The sequence below is a fragment of the Cataglyphis hispanica genome, chromosome 6, assembly GCF_021464435.1.
Source record: "Cataglyphis hispanica isolate Lineage 1 chromosome 6, ULB_Chis1_1.0, whole genome shotgun sequence".
NCBI lineage: Eukaryota > Metazoa > Arthropoda > Insecta > Hymenoptera > Formicidae > Cataglyphis > Cataglyphis hispanica.
In genome coordinates this window covers 1,914,029-1,933,025 of record NC_065959.1, presented here as the reverse complement: position 1 = coordinate 1,933,025, position 18,997 = coordinate 1,914,029, and the positions used below count along the sequence as shown (strand labels likewise).

General features: G+C 29.0%; 3 protein-coding genes across 6 annotated transcripts; 1 reads left to right on the top strand and 2 right to left on the bottom strand.

The window, feature by feature from the left end:
• Positions 1–233: 233 nt before the first annotated feature.
• LOC126850454 (cytoplasmic aconitate hydratase-like) lies at positions 234–10,761 on the top strand. Of its 2 annotated transcripts, none has more exons than XM_050593493.1 (15): positions 234–353; positions 1,032–1,124; positions 1,209–1,375; positions 1,451–1,596; positions 1,840–2,233; positions 2,564–2,735; positions 2,856–3,073; positions 7,227–7,386; positions 7,788–8,008; positions 8,380–8,536; positions 8,625–8,860; positions 9,044–9,180; positions 9,260–9,407; positions 9,652–9,818; positions 9,988–10,761. In XM_050593493.1, the coding sequence occupies exons 1-15, from the start codon at positions 347–349 to the stop codon at positions 10,238–10,240; spliced, it is 2,676 nt and encodes an 891-aa protein (XP_050449450.1). In that variant the 5' UTR covers positions 234–346; the 3' UTR covers positions 10,241–10,761. The 2 variants fall into 2 exon arrangements, with proteins under 2 accessions (XP_050449450.1, XP_050449449.1); XM_050593492.1 differs by lacking the exon at positions 234–353 and adding an exon at positions 432–501.
• Positions 10,762–10,811: 50 nt separating this feature from the next.
• Positions 10,812–13,239, bottom strand: LOC126850457 (F-box/WD repeat-containing protein 4-like). The gene is made up of 7 exons (XM_050593499.1): positions 12,836–13,239; positions 12,190–12,501; positions 11,960–12,113; positions 11,705–11,889; positions 11,463–11,591; positions 11,230–11,377; positions 10,812–11,149 (listed from the first exon to the last, which is right to left on the bottom strand). The coding sequence occupies exons 1-7, from the start codon at positions 13,033–13,035 to the stop codon at positions 10,985–10,987; spliced, it is 1,293 nt and encodes a 430-aa protein (XP_050449456.1). The 5' UTR covers positions 13,036–13,239; the 3' UTR covers positions 10,812–10,984.
• A 522-nt stretch (positions 13,240–13,761) lies between these two features.
• Positions 13,762–18,237, bottom strand: LOC126850456 (major facilitator superfamily domain-containing protein 6). Of its 3 annotated transcripts, XM_050593496.1 has the most exons (10): positions 17,056–18,237; positions 16,629–16,847; positions 15,947–16,248; positions 15,421–15,757; positions 15,078–15,268; positions 14,816–14,952; positions 14,587–14,702; positions 14,238–14,483; positions 13,995–14,141; positions 13,762–13,910 (listed from the first exon to the last, which is right to left on the bottom strand). In XM_050593496.1, exons 2-10 carry the CDS (start codon positions 16,684–16,686, stop codon positions 13,840–13,842), a joined length of 1,605 nt encoding a protein of 534 aa, XP_050449453.1. In that variant the 5' UTR covers positions 16,687–16,847; positions 17,056–18,237; the 3' UTR covers positions 13,762–13,839. The 3 variants fall into 3 exon arrangements, with proteins under 3 accessions (XP_050449453.1, XP_050449452.1, XP_050449455.1); XM_050593495.1 differs by having other exon boundaries at positions 16,629–18,237; XM_050593498.1 differs by lacking the exon at positions 16,629–16,847 and having other exon boundaries at positions 17,262–18,237.
• Positions 18,238–18,997: the final 760 nt, after the last annotated feature.

The window sequence follows — 18,997 nt, the reverse complement described above, 5'->3', positions numbered from 1 at the left end:
AAATTATACACGAACGTTGAGTTAATTTCAGAACACTTAGGAGAGGAATTATATTGCATAACGTGATATATAAAAGTCTCGTTTTATATTATTGTATTTTATTTCATATTCTTGTTTTATTTAAGTCTGACTCGATTGATTTTTAAAAATAAAGCAATTAAAGTTGTTTATAAAGTTAAAAGGAAAAAAATAAAAGTTTACGTAATAAAAATTGTCAAAAAGATCATATCGCAATAGATTTTATTTTTTATCATTGTGCGACGTGAATATTTGTAGGACACCCGATATAATTCGTTATATACGCATATCACGCAACGGGGCTGACGTGACTTGTGCAGTGACAATCATGGCTGGTAAGTGAGAAGATGTGAATTTATTTGTTGCTGTTATTTCGTTGAAAAAACATAAACTATTGAAGAGGATAGACTTATTATTGCAGCGTCATTATGTTAAATAGATTTTTAATCCTGAAAAATATTAATTTGCGTTTTTTCGCTAACGGTATTCGAATTTAATAGAATTAAATTTATAAATGTTATGAATTGATAAAAGTTGCAACATGGTGTGTAAAAAAATAAAATATTTAAAAAGCTTTGTTGAAAAAGTTAAAGATATTTCATGTCGTAAAAATATTATAATTTACCATTTATATATAAATATTATATTTAAAAATAAATTTATATGAATGCTCAAAATGATGACAAAAATGTTGCAACATAAAAATCTATATTTCAAAATTTAAAAAGTTTTTTCTCTGTTGGTGTAAGTCTAATAAAATGTTTATTACATGTATGATATTGACATTATATATATTAAATAAGCACTAAAATAAAATTAAAATAAAAAGATATATAAATATAGATTTTTTAAGCATATATATAAAGTTAAATTTTTCTCATTTTATTTTGTGTGTTTTGTAAATTTAATATTTATTTTAATAAAAAAATAGTATAATATAATATTGCTTATATTCTTCTGCTTAATTTTTTTAATGAAAAACTGTACAAATAATGATATTTCTATTACTTTAGGTGTAAATCCTTACAAACATCTGCTAAAGTCTATTAAAATTGGACAAAAAGAATGTCAATATTATGATATTGGCAGTTTTGACTCAAAATATGGTAAAATAAATTTTTTATTTATTACTTTATGACATGTTTTATATCTACTGAATAAATTTTATATTTTCAATTTCTGCTATATAGATAGATTGCCATTTTCCATCCGAGTTCTCTTGGAAAGTGTTGTGCGTAATTGTGATGGCTTTCAAGTAACAAAAAGTGATGTTGAGAAAGTTTTGGATTGGGAAAAGAATCAAGCTCTCGGAGATGGAGTTGAAGTGGCTTTTAAGCCAGCGAGAGTTTTATTACAAGTAAAGAGTAAAAACTTCTTAGATCTTCAACAACATATAAGAGATATATTTATTATTGTATTATATTACAAATAGGATTTTACTGGAGTACCAGCAGTTGTGGATTTTGCTGCAATGAGAGATGCTGTGAAGAGACTTAGCGGTAATCCTGATAAGATTAATCCAATCTGTCCATCAGATCTTGTAATCGATCATTCGATACAGGTTGATTTTACAAGGAGGTACAGTTCACTGTTCTATCAAGCATGTTTTAATTTTTGATAATAATATTTCTACAAAAAGTAAAAGGTTATCATATATAAGAGCTTAAAGTTTAATATCATTACAATATTACATAAGCAAAAATGTCTTACGTAATACATTTGATAACATTGCAGAAAGGAGAAATAAAAAACAAGGATATTAAACTCTACATCATCAGATAATTTAATCAAAATAAATCTGAACATTATTGCATATTTCAGCCCTGATGCTTTAAAGAAGAATGAAGAAATGGAATTTGTGAGAAACAAGGAACGCTTTATGTTCCTCAAATGGGGTGCAAAGGCATTTGAAAATATGTTAATTGTACCTCCTGGAAGTGGAATTGTGCATCAAGTGAATTTGGAATATTTGGCAAGAGTAGTTTTCGATTTCAACAATCTTCTGTATCCTGACAGTGTAGTTGGTACTGATTCTCATACTACTATGGTCAATGGTCTCGGTGTGCTTGGATGGGGAGTTGGTGGGATTGAAGCAGAGGCTGTTATGCTGGGTCAAGCAATTTCTATGTTAATACCACAAGTTGTAGGATATAAATTGGAAGGTGCATTGAGTCAGTATGCTACATCTACTGATCTTGTTCTTACAATTACAAAGGTAAGATTTCTTATTAATTAGAATTAGCTACTAGAATTTTTTTTTGCTTTAATATATTTTAATATATTTTATATAATTTTATTAATATTGACAATACTGTATATTACATTATACATATCACACATTACTTATTGTTACATTATAATTTAACATTTTTAATAGATAATTTACAATTGAATATTAATATTAATGGCATGATATATATATATATATATATATATATATATATATATATATATATATATATATATATATATATATATATATATATACATACACACACATAAAGCAATCAGAATAAGCAGATGATATCTTTATACATACTTGCAGAACTTGCGGCAAATCGGAGTGGTTGGGAAATTTGTTGAATTCTTTGGGCCGGGAGTGACACAATTAAGTATCGCGGATCGTGCTACTATATCCAATATGTGTCCAGAATATGGTGCAACTGTAGGCTTCTTTGCAGTAGATGAACAAAGCTTGATGTATCTCAAACAAACAGGTAAGTTTTTATATTCATTAAAGATTACATATTGATATAAATATATTTCATACAAAACGATTATTATTCCTATAGAATATTTTCCTCGTTATATAAATTTACATATTTTCTCTATAACAGGTCGATCCGAAGAACATATTAATAGGATTGAGAAGTATCTTAGAAGCGTACGTATGCTGAGGAATTACACTGATACAAGTCAGGATCCAATTTTCTCCGAAGTGGTCACTTTGGATTTGAGTACTGTAGTTTCAAGCGTCAGCGGACCTAAAAGACCGCACGATAGAGTTTCAGTAACCGACATGCAAATGGACTTCAGAAATTGCCTTGTAAATAAGGTCAGTGTTCTTAAATATTTCTGCATGAAAATGTATATATATATTGCCCTATCAAACAAATTTATTTTTGTTTCACCCATATATTCATATTTTTTTCAAATAATTTATATACATACACAACTATATTACAAACTATCAATGATGTAAAATCACATTGTCAATAACACTGTAGGAAAGATGATTAATTAGTACATGCAAGGGACGAATATTACCCAGTGACAATAAATATAAGTCAAACTGGATTATATCCATCTCGCGCGTTGTACCTCTGTTCTCCCGATTATATTGTGAATGTGATTCTTTATTTCCTCTCATAAGAAAGAAAAAAAATCGTAAATAAAGAAGAGAATGCTTAACAGAGAATGACGAAACATTTACTGTGATATGATTATCATATTTTAACATATCACAATAGAAGTTCCTTTAGACTCTGTCATCTAAAAATGTAAAAACAATTAATTATTTGCAAGACAATCTGTGGAACTAGTATAAATTCTGCGTAATTGAACTGTTTGCATTCACATGCTCATTTTGAGAGGATACCAACAATTTTTACTTATTAGCTTATGCAATAAACATTAATATGTTAATAACGTGATAAAATAACTTGCGATAAAAAGATATATACTACATCACATTAGCGGTATTAATATTAAATTATTTCTGGAAGTGCGTCGTTACACATGCAATTGTCGATAATGTCTATGTTCCATCTTGAACATTTAAGCTTTGTTGATCTAGCTTTATGGTTTTTCGATTATTCAACATATAGTTAGATCACCAAAGATAATTGAACAAGATGTGAGGTATTTCCTAAACGATGATTCTTCAGACAAGATGATATCTCTTGTCATTAAAGACGAGTATACGATCTAGTCACAAATTCTTATTATGTGTATACTAGATCTATATTCGTCCCCATGTCAAGAATCTTGAGAAAATGATACGGATGAAATGTTCCAAACACCAAGGAAGTATAGGGATCCAATATTGGATGCAATCATCACCCGGTGAAGGTTTTTGTCGCATCTTTACCGGATATGATCACATCCAACAATATAATCACCTTTATAGATCCACAGAGAAAGATTTCTTCAACTTTTTTCCCAATCCAGTTTGTAGTATTCTAAACTGGTGTAGCACTCCACACATATGCATAATAAAATTTTAAACAGATTGCACAAAAATATTAATTTACCATTAAGCTCTTGTTTATATAAGTTGTGAAAAAATCACTGATTTAAAATTTATATATTTATAATAATGTTGAGAGATTCTCGTGTTTAGAGGCATAAAATAAAATCCCGATAAATAATATTTTTTTGATAGAATTATTTCAAATGGAGAAAATCGTAAAAACATAAACTTACTTCGGATTTAGGTACTATTGCTCGCTATGAATTGGTAATGGACGATTCTGTTCAACTGATGACCTCTCTGTATTTGTCAGGCCCTTTTATACCGCTAATGTGAGTCCTTATCTCTACCAGAAAAATAGGCAGTTTCTGCAGCCCCCATAATGAGTGTTCTGATTACTCATCAAATTGCTGAGAAATCTTAACTAGAAATTGAAAAAAATTAGTTTAATAAAAGTTTAAATAAATTCAAAAATTATATTAATATTAAATATTATCTTGCACGCGATTTTTTCGCAACATCATATATTACACGTTGGGTTTTTTTAAGTTTATTTTCTAAACAAAAAATTTGTAAAAATACAAGTGCTATTATATGTAGTTGTGCAAAATATTTATTAAACAAATTTATTATATTTACCTTGCTATCAGGTTGAAAAAGGTAGTCTAAGTCAGATTGATGGTCTTGATCCAGTAGGCGAACCACGACGAATGATCGTTCAACGGATGGAAACAATGCGTGTTTATGAGTGTTTAAGAACGTGTCGATCGATTTCTATTCAAAATGTTCAACATTGGCGTCGCGTTACCTGGCCTATGACAGCCAGCACTTGTCGAAGAAACTCATCCACATGAATCATAAAGCTGATGCTTTTTCTATGTGAAATTTAATTCTTCTTCGCAGTTAGACTTAGCGATCGAGAATAATCCGGGGTTATGATGATTAAAAATCGATAAGAGACATATTATATATATTTTTCACTAATATACGGAAATATATTAGTATATTATAGTATTCAAAAATAATGATAGATTTTTAAATTGATTTTTGTTATATCAAAAATGTCGAACTTGAGTTTAACTCGAAAGAAAAAAATAAAATTTTAAATTGAAAGTTTTATGATTTAAAGTTATTTAATTGAAAATTGAAAAACTTGTAATAAAGGATGACTTTCCTCGACATTAAAGAAATTATCTGAATTCTTTCAAAGAAACTGACACATGAAAATTTGATTTATTTTCTCTGACACATGTTATATGTATGTAACTTATATGGTAAATATAAAGATAAAATAGAATAAAAATTAATTTTAACGTTTCCGAAAGCAATATTTTTTTGTATGGGAAAATATGAGTAACGTAAAAATATTTAAAAAATATTATATGAAATATAACTTTGTTTGTGTATACTATTATATGTTTTCATCATTTAAAAAAACGAAAGTTTTATTTCTTTTTATTTTGTAGTTTTAAAATATGATATTTTTATTTCCAATCATTAATATGTCATTATATGTTTCGTCACATTAATGACTAATATATTTTCGGCATACATAAAACATGTATTATGATAAAACTGATTAGCCATAATATTGTTAGCCACGTCATCATTGTTTTCTAAAATCAACAGCTAGAAATTACAAATTATTTTATTTCTCCAAAATTAGCAAAATTAATATATACTAGACTATGTACTTTATTTGCAGATTTTAAGAATTTTCTAATATTACGTTTATGAAAGAATAATCGCATATCAGGATATAATCAACTTGTGCAAATCGAAATTTTCAATATTTTTTATACAGATTGCTGGATTCTTCTTGTACAACACGTTACTTTTTTTTACCCTTCGGAACGTAAGACAATATGAATGTGACATTTAAAAATTTATGAAGGGAAAGATAATTCGTACACGTACCGTTGATCGATCGATCCGTCCGCTTCGTCGGAGAAGACAAGAGTCTTTAATCGCACTTTGCATAAGTTCTGGAAGACGATATATTCAGACTCGCGTTGAAATTGCTGATACAACATCCTACTATGTTCGTTTTGCAAAGCTCACACATTTCATTGCAAACGAGCCATCGTTTGACATGCATGCTGGTATATAGGAGGTAGCTCGGATTTCTCATTAAGGCACAATGCCTAGAGCCGATAAAGAAAGAGATACATTTACAAAAACCTATAGAAAATTCTGTTTGAAAGATAAATTTTTATAAAATTTTGTTAACATTAATAAATGTTACTATATACTTTCAGAAATTTCTAAAAATAGAAAAAATATTTAACAAAAAAAATGTATGTATATCATAATTATCGTTTGATATATATATACATACATACATACATATATATATATATATATATATATATATATATATATATAATTGCAAATTAAAACACGTAAGATAGATTTGTTCACATAATTACGCATACTTTTTAAATTCGTTATTAGTATCTATACTGTTATGTTCCTACTTCAAGATATCCTAACATGCTGTTATCTTTTTAATGTTTAATAATATTTTTTTATAATTTTTTTTTACATATAAGAAGATAAGAATTAAATTGTACACGTGTTAGGTGTGCGGTCGTAAACCCCGCGATTGCTTAAAGATCGTTGCAAATGCATGTTGCTTCTTCAGCAAATCGTTTACCGGACAATGAATTTTCATATCATGACTTCGCTCATTGAACTCCGCCGAATTTATAAGATGAAATCATCAAAATGGAAATATGGGAATATTACAATAATATATGTTAAATCGAAGCAGGCGCTCAATATCTTTTTTTATCTAGTTAGACATTCCTTTACTTCTAAATTTAAACTATATTAGTTGTTAATGAGCTTTTCCATTAGACAATCTGATAAGAAACTGAAAATAAATACTACTAATAATAAGTTAAAATGTATTTTTTCTCTAAAACTTAATGATTGCATACTTAAGTATAATAAAACTTTCTTCCTTAAGATTTCTTGAAAATGCTTTATGGGGCGGCGATTTTTAAAATTACAGGTGGGTTTCAAGGGCTACGGTTTAACCCCGGCGAAGGTAAATACTGTGGGAAAATTTCAATTTGAGGGAAAAGATTATGAGTTGAAACATGGCTCAGTGATCATCGCGGCGATTACCAGCTGTACGAATACTAGCAATCCGAGTGTTATGCTTGGAGCAGGTAAATTATGTGACTTTCATATGAATTCTATCAAAAAAATTTAACATTAAATATAGAAATTTAATACAATTGATATGTTAACATTTTATAATTCATTACGTTGATGCAAAAGCTTAGTTCTATTTTGTAACTTTTTAATATATTTTTTTATATTTTTAAAATACCTCTTTATAGAACATTCAGATTAGAATGATAATAAACGAAATATATTACTTTATAAGTGGAAAGAAAAAGAATATTTAATTCGTTATTGTATTTTATGAGTTAATTCATTAGCAGCAATATTATTTAATCGCGAAAATCTTTCTTTTATTATTGTATATAAAAAATATTTTTATTTCAAAATTTTTCGGCTAAAATTTAAAATAAAAAATGTATTTTCATATATTTATTTGATGCAGGTCTTCTTGCTAAAAAAGCGGTGGAAGCTGGTTTAAGTGTCGAGCCGTACATAAAAACATCATTATCACCTGGCTCCGGAGTCGTGACTTATTATCTTAAGGAAAGCGGAGTGATTCCATATCTGACAAAATTGGGATTCGATGTCGTGGGTTATGGATGTATGACTTGCATTGGAAACAGCGGTCCGCTCCCTGATGCTATAATCGAAACTATCGAAAAAGTAAGATATTCCAAAATAATTTCATTTAAATTCCAATAGTATTAAGTTGGCAGCTTTTTTCTTTTGCGAATGAAAAATAAAATTCCAAAAAATAAAATTATTTTATAAATTGTCAAATGAAATCAAAGTATTTAAAGAATCGCAATCATATATTTAATAAATGTTATTTGATTTGAAAAGAAACTGAAATCGACATTTTATCGAATTAATTGATTTATTTTACAAATATTAACATTTTTACACACTTATTGTTAAATTATTAAACAACACTTATTGTTAAATTCTATTATTAAATTATTATTAAATTATAAAATTATTAGTTATTATTAAATTAAACAACATTTATTGTTAAATTCTTCTTTTGTTTATAGAATGAATTGGTCTGCTGTGGAGTTCTATCAGGTAACAGAAATTTTGAAGGCAGAGTCCATGCGAACACTCGGGCGAATTATTTAGCGTCTCCGCTTTTGGTAATAGCGTACGCTATCGCTGGCACTGTGAATTTCGATTTTGAAAAGCAACCATTAGGTAAAATGCTTTTATGGATTATAAATATATAAGGAACTTCGAGGAAAAACCAATTTACAGAGTTATATGTGCATATGTATTTTTTAAGGTCACAAATCTAATGGTAGTCCGATATATTTACGAGATATATGGCCGACCAGATCAGAAATTCATGCTGTAGAACAGCAATATGTCATTCCGGCTATGTTCAAAGAAGTTTATAGTAAAATTGAACAGGGCAGCAGCAGTTGGGCGAATTTGATAGCGCCTACTGGTAAATTGTACCCATGGGATGCTAGTTCAACGTACATTAAAAATCCGCCTTATTTCGATAATTTGCGAAAGGTCAGAATCATTAATTTACTATATTAGTTTAATGTCCAATGCACTTTTTTCAAAAAATTCGGAATACCTTAAATGTAATTTTTTAAAATCTTTAAGACTTTTCTCGATATTTATATATACTGAAACAAATTGCAATTTCTTGTCTCCTATAACTATGAAGTAAAAAAATATGTCACTTTATAGGAACTACCTGTAATAAAACCGATTAAAAGAGCGCGAGTGCTCATAAATGTTGGAGATTCCGTTACGACCGATCATATTAGCCCGGCGGGTAGTATCGCGCGTAATTCGCCAGCAGCGAGATATTTAGCGAGTCGTGGGTGAGTTTAACATACAATGGACACAATAGATATTCGAAAATTAGCCGAATTTTCGAGAGCGTTATGTCTTTATTTCCAGCTTGACACCGAAAGATTTCAATTCTTACGGTGCGCGCAGAGGAAACGACGAAGTGATGGTACGGGGCACATTTGCTAACATTCGTCTGCTGAACAAATTCATTGGTAAAGCGGGACCACGAACAATCTACATTCCAACTAAAGAAGAGGTACATCTTTCTGTTCAGATTCAACAATTTATCTCGATTATTTTTGTTACTACTCTTCAATTTTTAATGTAACAGAACGATGATACATAAGCATTAGAATATTCAAATAAACGAAAAAACGAATATTCGAATAAACGAATTTATTAGAGAGAATTATTTTTTATATTATTAGAATATATTGAACGTGTACGATTTTGAAAATACGCTGATGGCGAATGATTGATGGGAAATTGATGTTATTTAGATGGACATATTTGATGCAGCTGAGAAATATGCGAAGGACAAGACGCCTCTGATTGCTCTAGTTGGCAAGGAATATGGATCTGGATCTTCCAGGGATTGGGCCGCTAAAGGACCATATCTGCTCGGTATACGAGCGGTCATAGCTGAGTCATATGAAAGAATACACAGGCAAGTTTTCTGCGAATTATATTATTTTCGATAAAATTTAAATATATTTTCATCGAATTATTGAATATATCTTTTTTTTTTTTTTAAAGAAAATTCCGTGATAAAAAAAAAGATATTTACTTAACTTTTATTTATACGTTTTTATATAAAATCGTTTATTTATTCATAGATCCAATCTTGTGGGTATGGGCATTGTTCCACTGGAATATCTTCCTGGACAAACTGCAGAGTCCTTAGGTTTAACAGGCTATGAGGAATACGACATTCCAATTCCCGAGAATTGTCAACCCAAACAAAAAATTACTGTGAGCACTGATGATGGCAAGAAGTTCGAAGTGATTGTACGATTCGATACAGAAGTTGACTTGACCTACTTTAAACACGGTGGTATTCTCAATTACATGATTAGAACAATGCTTTGATGAGATTTTTAAAAAGGAATAGAAATGACTTTTTTGGGAGATTACTTAATGCGAGTTACTTAATATATTGGTTTTGGGATATAAAATATATCTCTTTTAAAGAAGATTGAGATTTCATAAATGTGCGAAGGAAACATAAGTAAGCATACGATAATTTACAGGCGCTACTGTAATAAATGCCTGTTTTTTTTTTCTTATTTCATCCAAAACAATCAACGTAATTATATTGTTTGTATATACAGCGTGGGTAATTAATATATTTATTTTATAACATCCAAAATTTTATTAATATACAAATTATTTTTATTGGCTTTAATATTTGCAGTGTCAAATTCGATACATAAAGTTTATTATAATCAACTTCGAAAAAATCATTGAATAATTTGTAAACCGCGTTGTTCGAAAAATTGTTTTTTTTTTATATTTTATATAATAGTTATACTCTTATTATACATAGGGAAAATTATGTCTTTGCTTTTGTGTATGTATCACAATAGTAATAAATTGTTGTAAAATTGTTGCAGTATAATTGCTTTCCATTTTTTTATTACATATATATTACGAAAATACAAAATATATCATCACAGAACTTTATATCAGAAATGATATCACTTCTTTTTTTTTATATATAATTTTTTTATGAGTTATATAATACACAATTTAATTCCTAGAGATAGAGAGAAAAATAATTTCATCTTTTGTATTTTCTACATCTCGAATATTAAGTAATCAAACAGTTACAAATTAATTAGAATAGAACTGTTTGTAATTATACCTTTGACATGATTGACCTGAGAAACTTAATTTGGCTAAACGGCGATCCAGAGCACAATACAGATGACTGCTATCAAATCGTAGAGAATAAATTGGACTGATAAGATGTACTGTGCGCGAATTTACATAATATAACTAGAAATTTTAAAGAAATTTGTAATGAAAATATATAAAACACAAAATGCATATGATTTCAGTTTAAAACGAATAAGAACCTGAACAAAATTACACATCCTTTGATCCCATAGAACAGCTGCACAACCATGCTGTGCTCCTGTAATTATACTGTATTGATGATCGGATGAAATGCAATATAATGCTGCATCGTTTGGATCTGCCCATGAGCTAACGCATTTCTCGGTTCTGAAATCGTAATTGTTAATATTCAGAATAATTGTAACATAATAATTAGCTGAGTAATCTAGTAAAGTCGAGATACATATATTACCTCAAATCCCATTTTCGTACAAATGTATCATAGCCACAGGTGAGTAAAGTTTGCGGATTATCCCACACCATGTCTAATATTCCAGCACCGTGTTTCCATGGGTACCGTATTTTATCGAACATCGTATAACTGAAATCTCTCTATTAGCTTGTTGCAAATTGTTCACTACATACCAAAATCATATCCAATCATACATCTTGTAACACAATCAATTAATTTGCTACATTAATTTGCAATATTACCGTATAAGTGTTTCAATATTGATTAAATTAAGTGGTGGAATATTGGTGGTTCCAGATGATCCAACAGCAAATTGCGTTCCTGTAGGATCAATCACGAGTGATTGTACTCTATCTATTTTATTCATGAAATCTATGATGATTTTTTCGTCCAAATTGCTTTTTTCAAGATCTATAATTTTTTGTATCTAAATAGGAACAAATACATTACATCATAAATTATCATTGCATTATAGACAAATCATATCTTTATCTCACCTTTATCATACCATCAACTGAACCTGATATAATAGTTTGCGAGGTTGCATCTATGCCATTAATATCACAAAAATGAACACGCTGCCTCCACAGTTTTACAGCACGAGGGTAGCCTTTGTGTGATTTATCTAGCCAATAGTGTATATCACCGTTGCTAAGAAGAGTTTTTGCAAAAAATTTTATTATAAAAAAAAACAAAATTTGAACAGTATTTGTAACTCAATACACACCTATGACCACTTATAATAAAATTTCCACAAAGGACAAATTTGCAGATATCTGCTATATCATCTCTATATATATTATTATAAAAGCGATTATTATAGTTTATTTCTACATTGACTTTTTCTTTAAAATGTTTTGAATTGCGTTTAACACCATAAAGTTGATTACCACCACTCCACCAGAGAGTGTCGTTTGTCATTTGCAGCCATGGCATCATCTTCACTTTATTCAATATTAAAGTTTCATTGTCATATCTTCCATATCGCCAATTATAAGATGTGAGCCACATATTGCGTGGGGATAATATTGGATTGCATCTAAGAAATAAAATATATTCTCTTTAAGATGTTTCTATATAAAATTATATTATCCTTCCAAATCATAAACACTTAAATGCATCTTATAAAGATCCAGTTGTCAAATTAAATACATAATAAAAAAAGCTTAATATCAAAGCATTAAATTAGTTATATAAACAAACATAACAACAAAAGAGAATATATGTATTAACATTAAATTTAAAAAATTATTTTATTTTATCCTTATTAATAAATATTACGTTCAAGTTAGGCTTGCTGTTATATTCATAAGTTCTAATAAAATTTCGGTTTAAATAAAGATTTGTTAAGCCCACGTATAACCTATACGCACCTCTTACGAAATCTTTCTGACGTTTGATTCGTGACAAGCAATCCTCTGCTCTTTTTGATCCAGACCGCATCCGAACATACGATCTCGTAAAATCGTTTGCACACCTCACTGAGTCGCACCAGATCGAAAGCATCGCAATAATCAAAGATCATTAACAACACTTCGTACGGCAAGATATCCAAATGCAAAGTATTCGTCATTTTTATATTACACGTTTCCTCCTCTTTGTTTTGTATCACATATCCGTTCACATTGGGACAGAGTGTATCCACGATTTAATTAAGCAGTAATGTCTTTTCTTTTTTTTTCTTTAATATTTCCAATACATCTCAAGCCGTTTGATTATGCTATTTGACCCAGCGCGTCGTGAACTATATTCTCGATCTCGACCTTGCGCTGTCACGTGGCACATCTTGGCACACATGATAAAAGCGGCATATACACACATATTTCAAGAAACACACATTATAGATAATATTAGATATACTAATGTCATTTGAATAAAAAATAAAGTTTATTATATGCATTATTGTAATAATAAAAATGATTATGTGTACAAAATGTGGAACAGCGGAAGCGATTGCGAATAAGATGATAAACAAGAGAGGTGATACAAAAATAAAAATTTCAAAAATTAAAATTATAAAAACACTCCAACTTTTTTTTTTCATTTACAATATAGTAAAAATTATTATCTAAAAATTGATTATTTTTGTAATTCGTCTTTCAATTTTCACAAATGATTGTTATACAATTTATAAACACTTTAAAAAAGAAAGAAATCCATTAATATATATATGGACATGTAGAAATTAAACTTTATCTTAAAAATAATATATTTGTATATATTTATATGTATATATATATATATATATATATATATATATATATTTATTTATTTATTAAAATATATATGTATATTATAATTTATATATAGAAAATAAAATGTTTTTTCTTATTTTTTTATATTATTATATTATTTATAAGAAAAATAATATAAATCGTTATGTTTCTGCGACAACACAATGCTTCTGTGCATCATCAGGTTTTCTCCATTCAACATTATTTCGTGTATCTGCAATAAAAAGCAAAGTTTATTATTTTTTTCGCAATATTCTGAAATCACATAGCGATTTGAAAATTACTTGTGAATCTTTACCTGGTGTTTTATGTTTTAAGTACAGATTGTGAAGAATGAGGTACATTAAGGCAGAAAATGCTGCAAGTATTGAAAATATTCTTAAAGTGATTGCACCACCGACTTTCTTGTACAAGATACCTCCTATTAAACTACCAACCGCGAATCCTGAAAAATATAAAACATTTCAAGAATTTTTATATTAACTGTGAAAATATTATTATAAAACAATTTTCAATGTATAACTGAGTAATGAATTCTTACCGAAACCATCGTCCATTCCTGCCACAATTCCTTGAACGGTGGCTGATGTGCCGGGTGGAGATACCGCGCTCGCGTATGCTACTATTGTCGTGTAGCAAAGCGCGTATGTTGGTCCTTGCATGAAAAATTCTACCGGGACTACCCACCATGGCGTTGGTGCGAGAGATATTAGTGCTAGACGTAACGAGTAGCATACAAAGCAAAATGTAAAAGTGTAACCATATCCGAATTTCTTCAATATTTTACCTGAAGAAAAAAAGAAATTTATGATATTATAAGCATTAAATATTTTCAATTATACAATACTTATTTATGTAAAGCACAAACTGTATAATATTTTTTATGTTACCAGACAATGAGAAGAATATTATCTCGCCACCGAGAGTTTCTGCGGCTACTATTATACCTTCTATTAACTTAATTTCACCCATATAACCGGTTGCCATAGCAAGATCTTCCAAATACCTAATAAAAAAAAACATTTAATAACAATTCTATTTGTATTTCTATTAAATGATCAAAAAAATACAATGAAATCTTATCGATGGAACTATAAATCGATAGAACTAAAAATTTACCAAAACAAAAAGTAAATTATGAAACTATCAAGAATGCCAGCGAGAGTAGCAAAACACAGAAATATAACGATAGGTTTCAATTTCAAAAGCGCACATACATCCTTGAATATACTATTCGAATCTGACATGAGTGGCAACTGTAACAAAATCATATAATAAGAGATGAAAATAAATGTAATATAAAATATAATGAATAAAACTCTTTTTTTCTCTTTTTCCTATTTTTTCATTTCCTTTTCTTCTTAATTTATAATACAATTACCTCCAATTTTCTGCAACAAATTAAATCGATAGAAGTGAATGCAAGCACGAGAAGGAATGCTGGTGTATAAGTCTTATAGATTCCTCCTTGCGACCACAAATCTACTGTGTAGCCGGCTAGAAATGCTGCGACACCAAAACCGATTGTACCCCATACCCGTTGCCTGCCGTACCCCATTTGTCCACCTTCACCTAAGCGGATAAATAAGTTTAGTAAAAAAAACATATCCCTTTTTTACGTGATATTAGTAAAATAAAACTGCACAACTAACTATTGCAAAAATTATTGCAAATTATATGCTGATACTTTTATAGTTTGCTTTAAAACATATAAAAACATTTACCTAAAATGTCAAAGCAAATTGCATCACTTATGCAATTGGAAACATTAAAACCGATGTTGCCAAGAGACATTAAGAGAACAAATCCCCAGAAAGTAATGGAGGTATATAAACAATGAGTATCATCGAAATTATCACAAGTGACATTGCAGTTATTTGTTATATTTTCTTGACACGATGACGTTTCATTAATATTTAATAGACATGTAGTATCTGATGAGATGAATGCTTCTCCTCTAATTGCGTGAAATGATACTCGCGTGGAAAAATTCATATCCTTGCATATCCAATGACACGTAGTATCTTTTATACCGCTACACGATATTATTGCTGAGGTATGCTTAAAAAAAAACAAAAACAATAAATAATATGTTAAAAGATAGCTAAAATTATCTGAAAAACGTTAGATTTGTAAAAATAAACAAATTCATCTAAATAAAATTTTTACTAGTGATGTTTCATATAGAAATCTTTTTACTATTATTACGTTATTAACAAAAAGTTGTATTGTAAGACAATAAAAATTTACATAGTCCATGTCGCAAGATGGCAAAGATGAGCACGAGATGTTTTGAAACTGATGATCTGGTAGTATTGGACCCGGCAATACTGGTAAAAAATACATCAAAATATAACAGCCACTTGTTACAGCAAGCAATGTTATAAATATCAATTTTCTCCAGGCACGAAAATAATCTACGACAAAGCCGAATGCTGGTTTTGCTATCAAAAATAGAATAGGCAAAATCGCAGTTATGCTACCCATAATTAATGGCGAGATGCCCAGTTGTTTGCCATAAACTGGTAGAAACGGTAAAATAGGACCCATAGCTAAAATAAGAAAAATAATTATCATTATTTTCTTGCAGTATATAGATTATCTAATAATAATTTTTATTAAACTAATAATTAATTTTTAATATCTTTAACATTGTTATAATATAATATTGTTATAATATATGTATATATTTCTTAAATATAGTACATATTATCTCTAAAATAAATTTATTTAAATTAGAAAAAGATTTTATTATATTATTAAATTTATATTTTATATATTTAAATCGTTTTGTTATATATATATATATATATATATATATATATATATATATATATATGTATCCCTCTTTATATTTTATTATGTAAAAAAAAGATTTCAAGATAAGAATTATTAATATATGAGGAAAATATATATTATTGTATTTATATACCTGCCATAAAAAAGAAATAATGCGCCTTTACAGGCAGTTGCATGTAATTGATTTTCATGATATTTGGATAAAAAAATAGACTGTGCTCAAAAATTTTATATTGTATTTAATACTTTTATATAGATAGAGATATTAAATCGGTGCTATCATATTTACAATCTCACATCATAATCGAGCAATGTCAAATATGAAAATAGAATTGCTTCAAAATAATGTTATCTGCAAAAATATTAAAAACATTACGTGTATAAAATTTTCCACAAATATATTACACACAGTAGCAAAATGTCATAAAAACATTTGGCATTTCCGTGAAAATTATATATTTCATATAATATTGCATGTGTGTGTGTGCATTCGAATTTGAATCGTCACCATTTATATGCGATATATCGAACTTCAAAAGAAACTATCGTTTTCTACTAACTTCACACACTTCCAAAATGGCGCCGCACGATGGTGCGATCAGCTGTTTGTTGTCACAACATCGACGCACGCATTTTACGCGTAATTCGATGCTTTTCACGGAAAATTTTATAAACACTTGTTCGCTTGTCATAACAACACTTTTGCGATCGTCACTCAAATACCAGCCTTCAGCCAGAAGAGCTGTTCGTCATTAGATAAATTTACCGTGTTACTGCCTGCGCATTCAGCGCCAGAAGTTCGTCCCTGACAAATTTTCGAGTCTCTTAATCGCTCGACGATACGCATGCTGGAAGTAATACAGCTGTTATGTTGGAGGAGTCTACATATGTGTGCGTGATCAAAATACACGCGACTCTATCTATATGCATCCCAGCTGCACCTCTCGCACTTTCTACACGCGTGAAAGATACGCATTTTTATTCTTCGACGGCGTAAGGAGGAAAGATACAAAGAGCAGAAAGTGCAGTCTCACATAAATATACAGAGATTCTGCTCGTACTGCTTGTACTGCTTTAAGTTGTAAATGTCACAATTTTCATTAGATGGACACTTTTCTCATCAACACATTTCTTGCTAAATCTTTAGCTTTATCTAAATACTGATGCGTTGTATCGAAATTAAACCGCTTCGAATGCTATTACGTAATTATATTGGTGGGACGATTTTCTAAAGCTTGAGATGACTAAATAGATATATCAAATAGCAATTTCGTTATATAAAACACATTATCTTATCTCGATAAACAACAATAAGTTATTTGATATCACATTTTCGATTCACTAAATATTTGTAAAGTTTGATAAAAATACAAATGTCAAATATGTGGTTCGTTTAAATAACTTATCATTTACGACTTTACGATATCGTAAAGGTTTAATTTTTATTTCTGCATTCTTACTTTTTTTTACATATGCAAAATTGATATGTGAAATTAATTATTATCATGAAGGACAAAATTATAATACAGATCAATTCTAGATTTTTCAAAAAAAACTGCGACTGAAGAACATTTGTTCAAAACTGAAGTATCTTCTATCTGTGCTAGTAACTGCAGTATCATTATCTCTGAGGATGCGATAACGATGCAAAGTTATTTCGTCGAAAGTATAATAATGATATCTCTATTTTATCTTGCACAATATTGAAAATCTTGCAATTAAAATTTTAATATGTCTATAATTTTATTATATATTTTTATATACTTATCATATTAATTAATTTATTTATTTACGGTAATATTGCCGGGAAAAGCTGCTCGTTTGTTATCAATATCGTTCTGTTTAACCGTCGATAATGCGGCGGAAAATCAGTTTTTAAATAAAAATGATATTCATATCGTATTGCATTTTTATATATTCTATTTTTATCTATTATTTTGTCTCTTATTCACTCGAAGGCCTTTGATATTTCCACGTACGTTCAGATCACGTCACAACTGTCACAACGCAGGAAATTCTACCTGACTCTCATATTTACGTTATTTTCGCGATGTTAGCACCGAGAAATATTTGAATAATAATGCTCTTGGAATACATAAACATATTCTGAATGAAAATGTTTTTCGATGCTCTATCTCTTTAACAATGCATAATACATGATTGTAGAAGAGCGTATGTGTAACCAGTCATAAATCTTAATTTTTTCTTTTTTAAGATTGCGATATATCTATCTCTTCACAAATAAAGCGCACAGAATTATATGCATATAGAAGCAATACTGTAATCAAGGACGGTGAAATCTTATCTCGCTGCTAATTATCGTGACTCATCATTAATTGTCATCATTTTTCGCCTACTCATCTTACAAAAACAACGGTCTTATATGTATATGGCTGTTGATTTGATGTGATATTCAGAGTAAATTTATGTTAATAAATAGCTGTGTGAATAAAAATAGAGAAGAACAATATGTATATGAACACACAATATGTATATTTCTAA

What these genes read in the sequence shown, in the direction of transcription:
- LOC126850456 (XM_050593495.1), bottom strand. Translation starts at nt 16,686, where the DNA reads ATGAAAATCAATTACATGCAACTGCCTGTAAAGGCGCATTATTTCTTT. An exon ending in AATTTGCTTTGACATTTTAG is followed by an intron (nt 15,269 to 15,420) that starts GTAAATGTTTTT and finishes TTATCCGCTTAG; the next exon opens with GTGAAGGTGGACAAATGGGG. An exon ending in AATATTCTTCTCATTGTCTG is followed by an intron (nt 14,484 to 14,586) that starts GTAACATAAAAA and finishes TTTTTTCTTCAG; the next exon opens with GTAAAATATTGAAGAAATTC.
- LOC126850454 (XM_050593492.1), top strand. Translation starts at nt 447, where the DNA reads ATGTTAAATAGATTTTTAATCCTGAAAAATATTAATTTGCGTTTTTTC. An exon ending in TAATCGAAACTATCGAAAAA is followed by an intron (nt 8,009 to 8,379) that starts GTAAGATATTCC and finishes TTTTGTTTATAG; the next exon opens with AATGAATTGGTCTGCTGTGG. An exon ending in ACATTCCAACTAAAGAAGAG is followed by an intron (nt 9,408 to 9,651) that starts GTACATCTTTCT and finishes GATGTTATTTAG; the next exon opens with ATGGACATATTTGATGCAGC.
- LOC126850457 (XM_050593499.1), bottom strand. Translation starts at nt 13,035, where the DNA reads ATGACGAATACTTTGCATTTGGATATCTTGCCGTACGAAGTGTTGTTA. An exon ending in TTTATTATAAGTGGTCATAG is followed by an intron (nt 12,114 to 12,189) that starts GTGTGTATTGAG and finishes AACTCTTCTTAG; the next exon opens with CAACGGTGATATACACTATT. An exon ending in GGATGTGTAATTTTGTTCAG is followed by an intron (nt 11,150 to 11,229) that starts GTTCTTATTCGT and finishes TAAAATTTCTAG; the next exon opens with TTATATTATGTAAATTCGCG.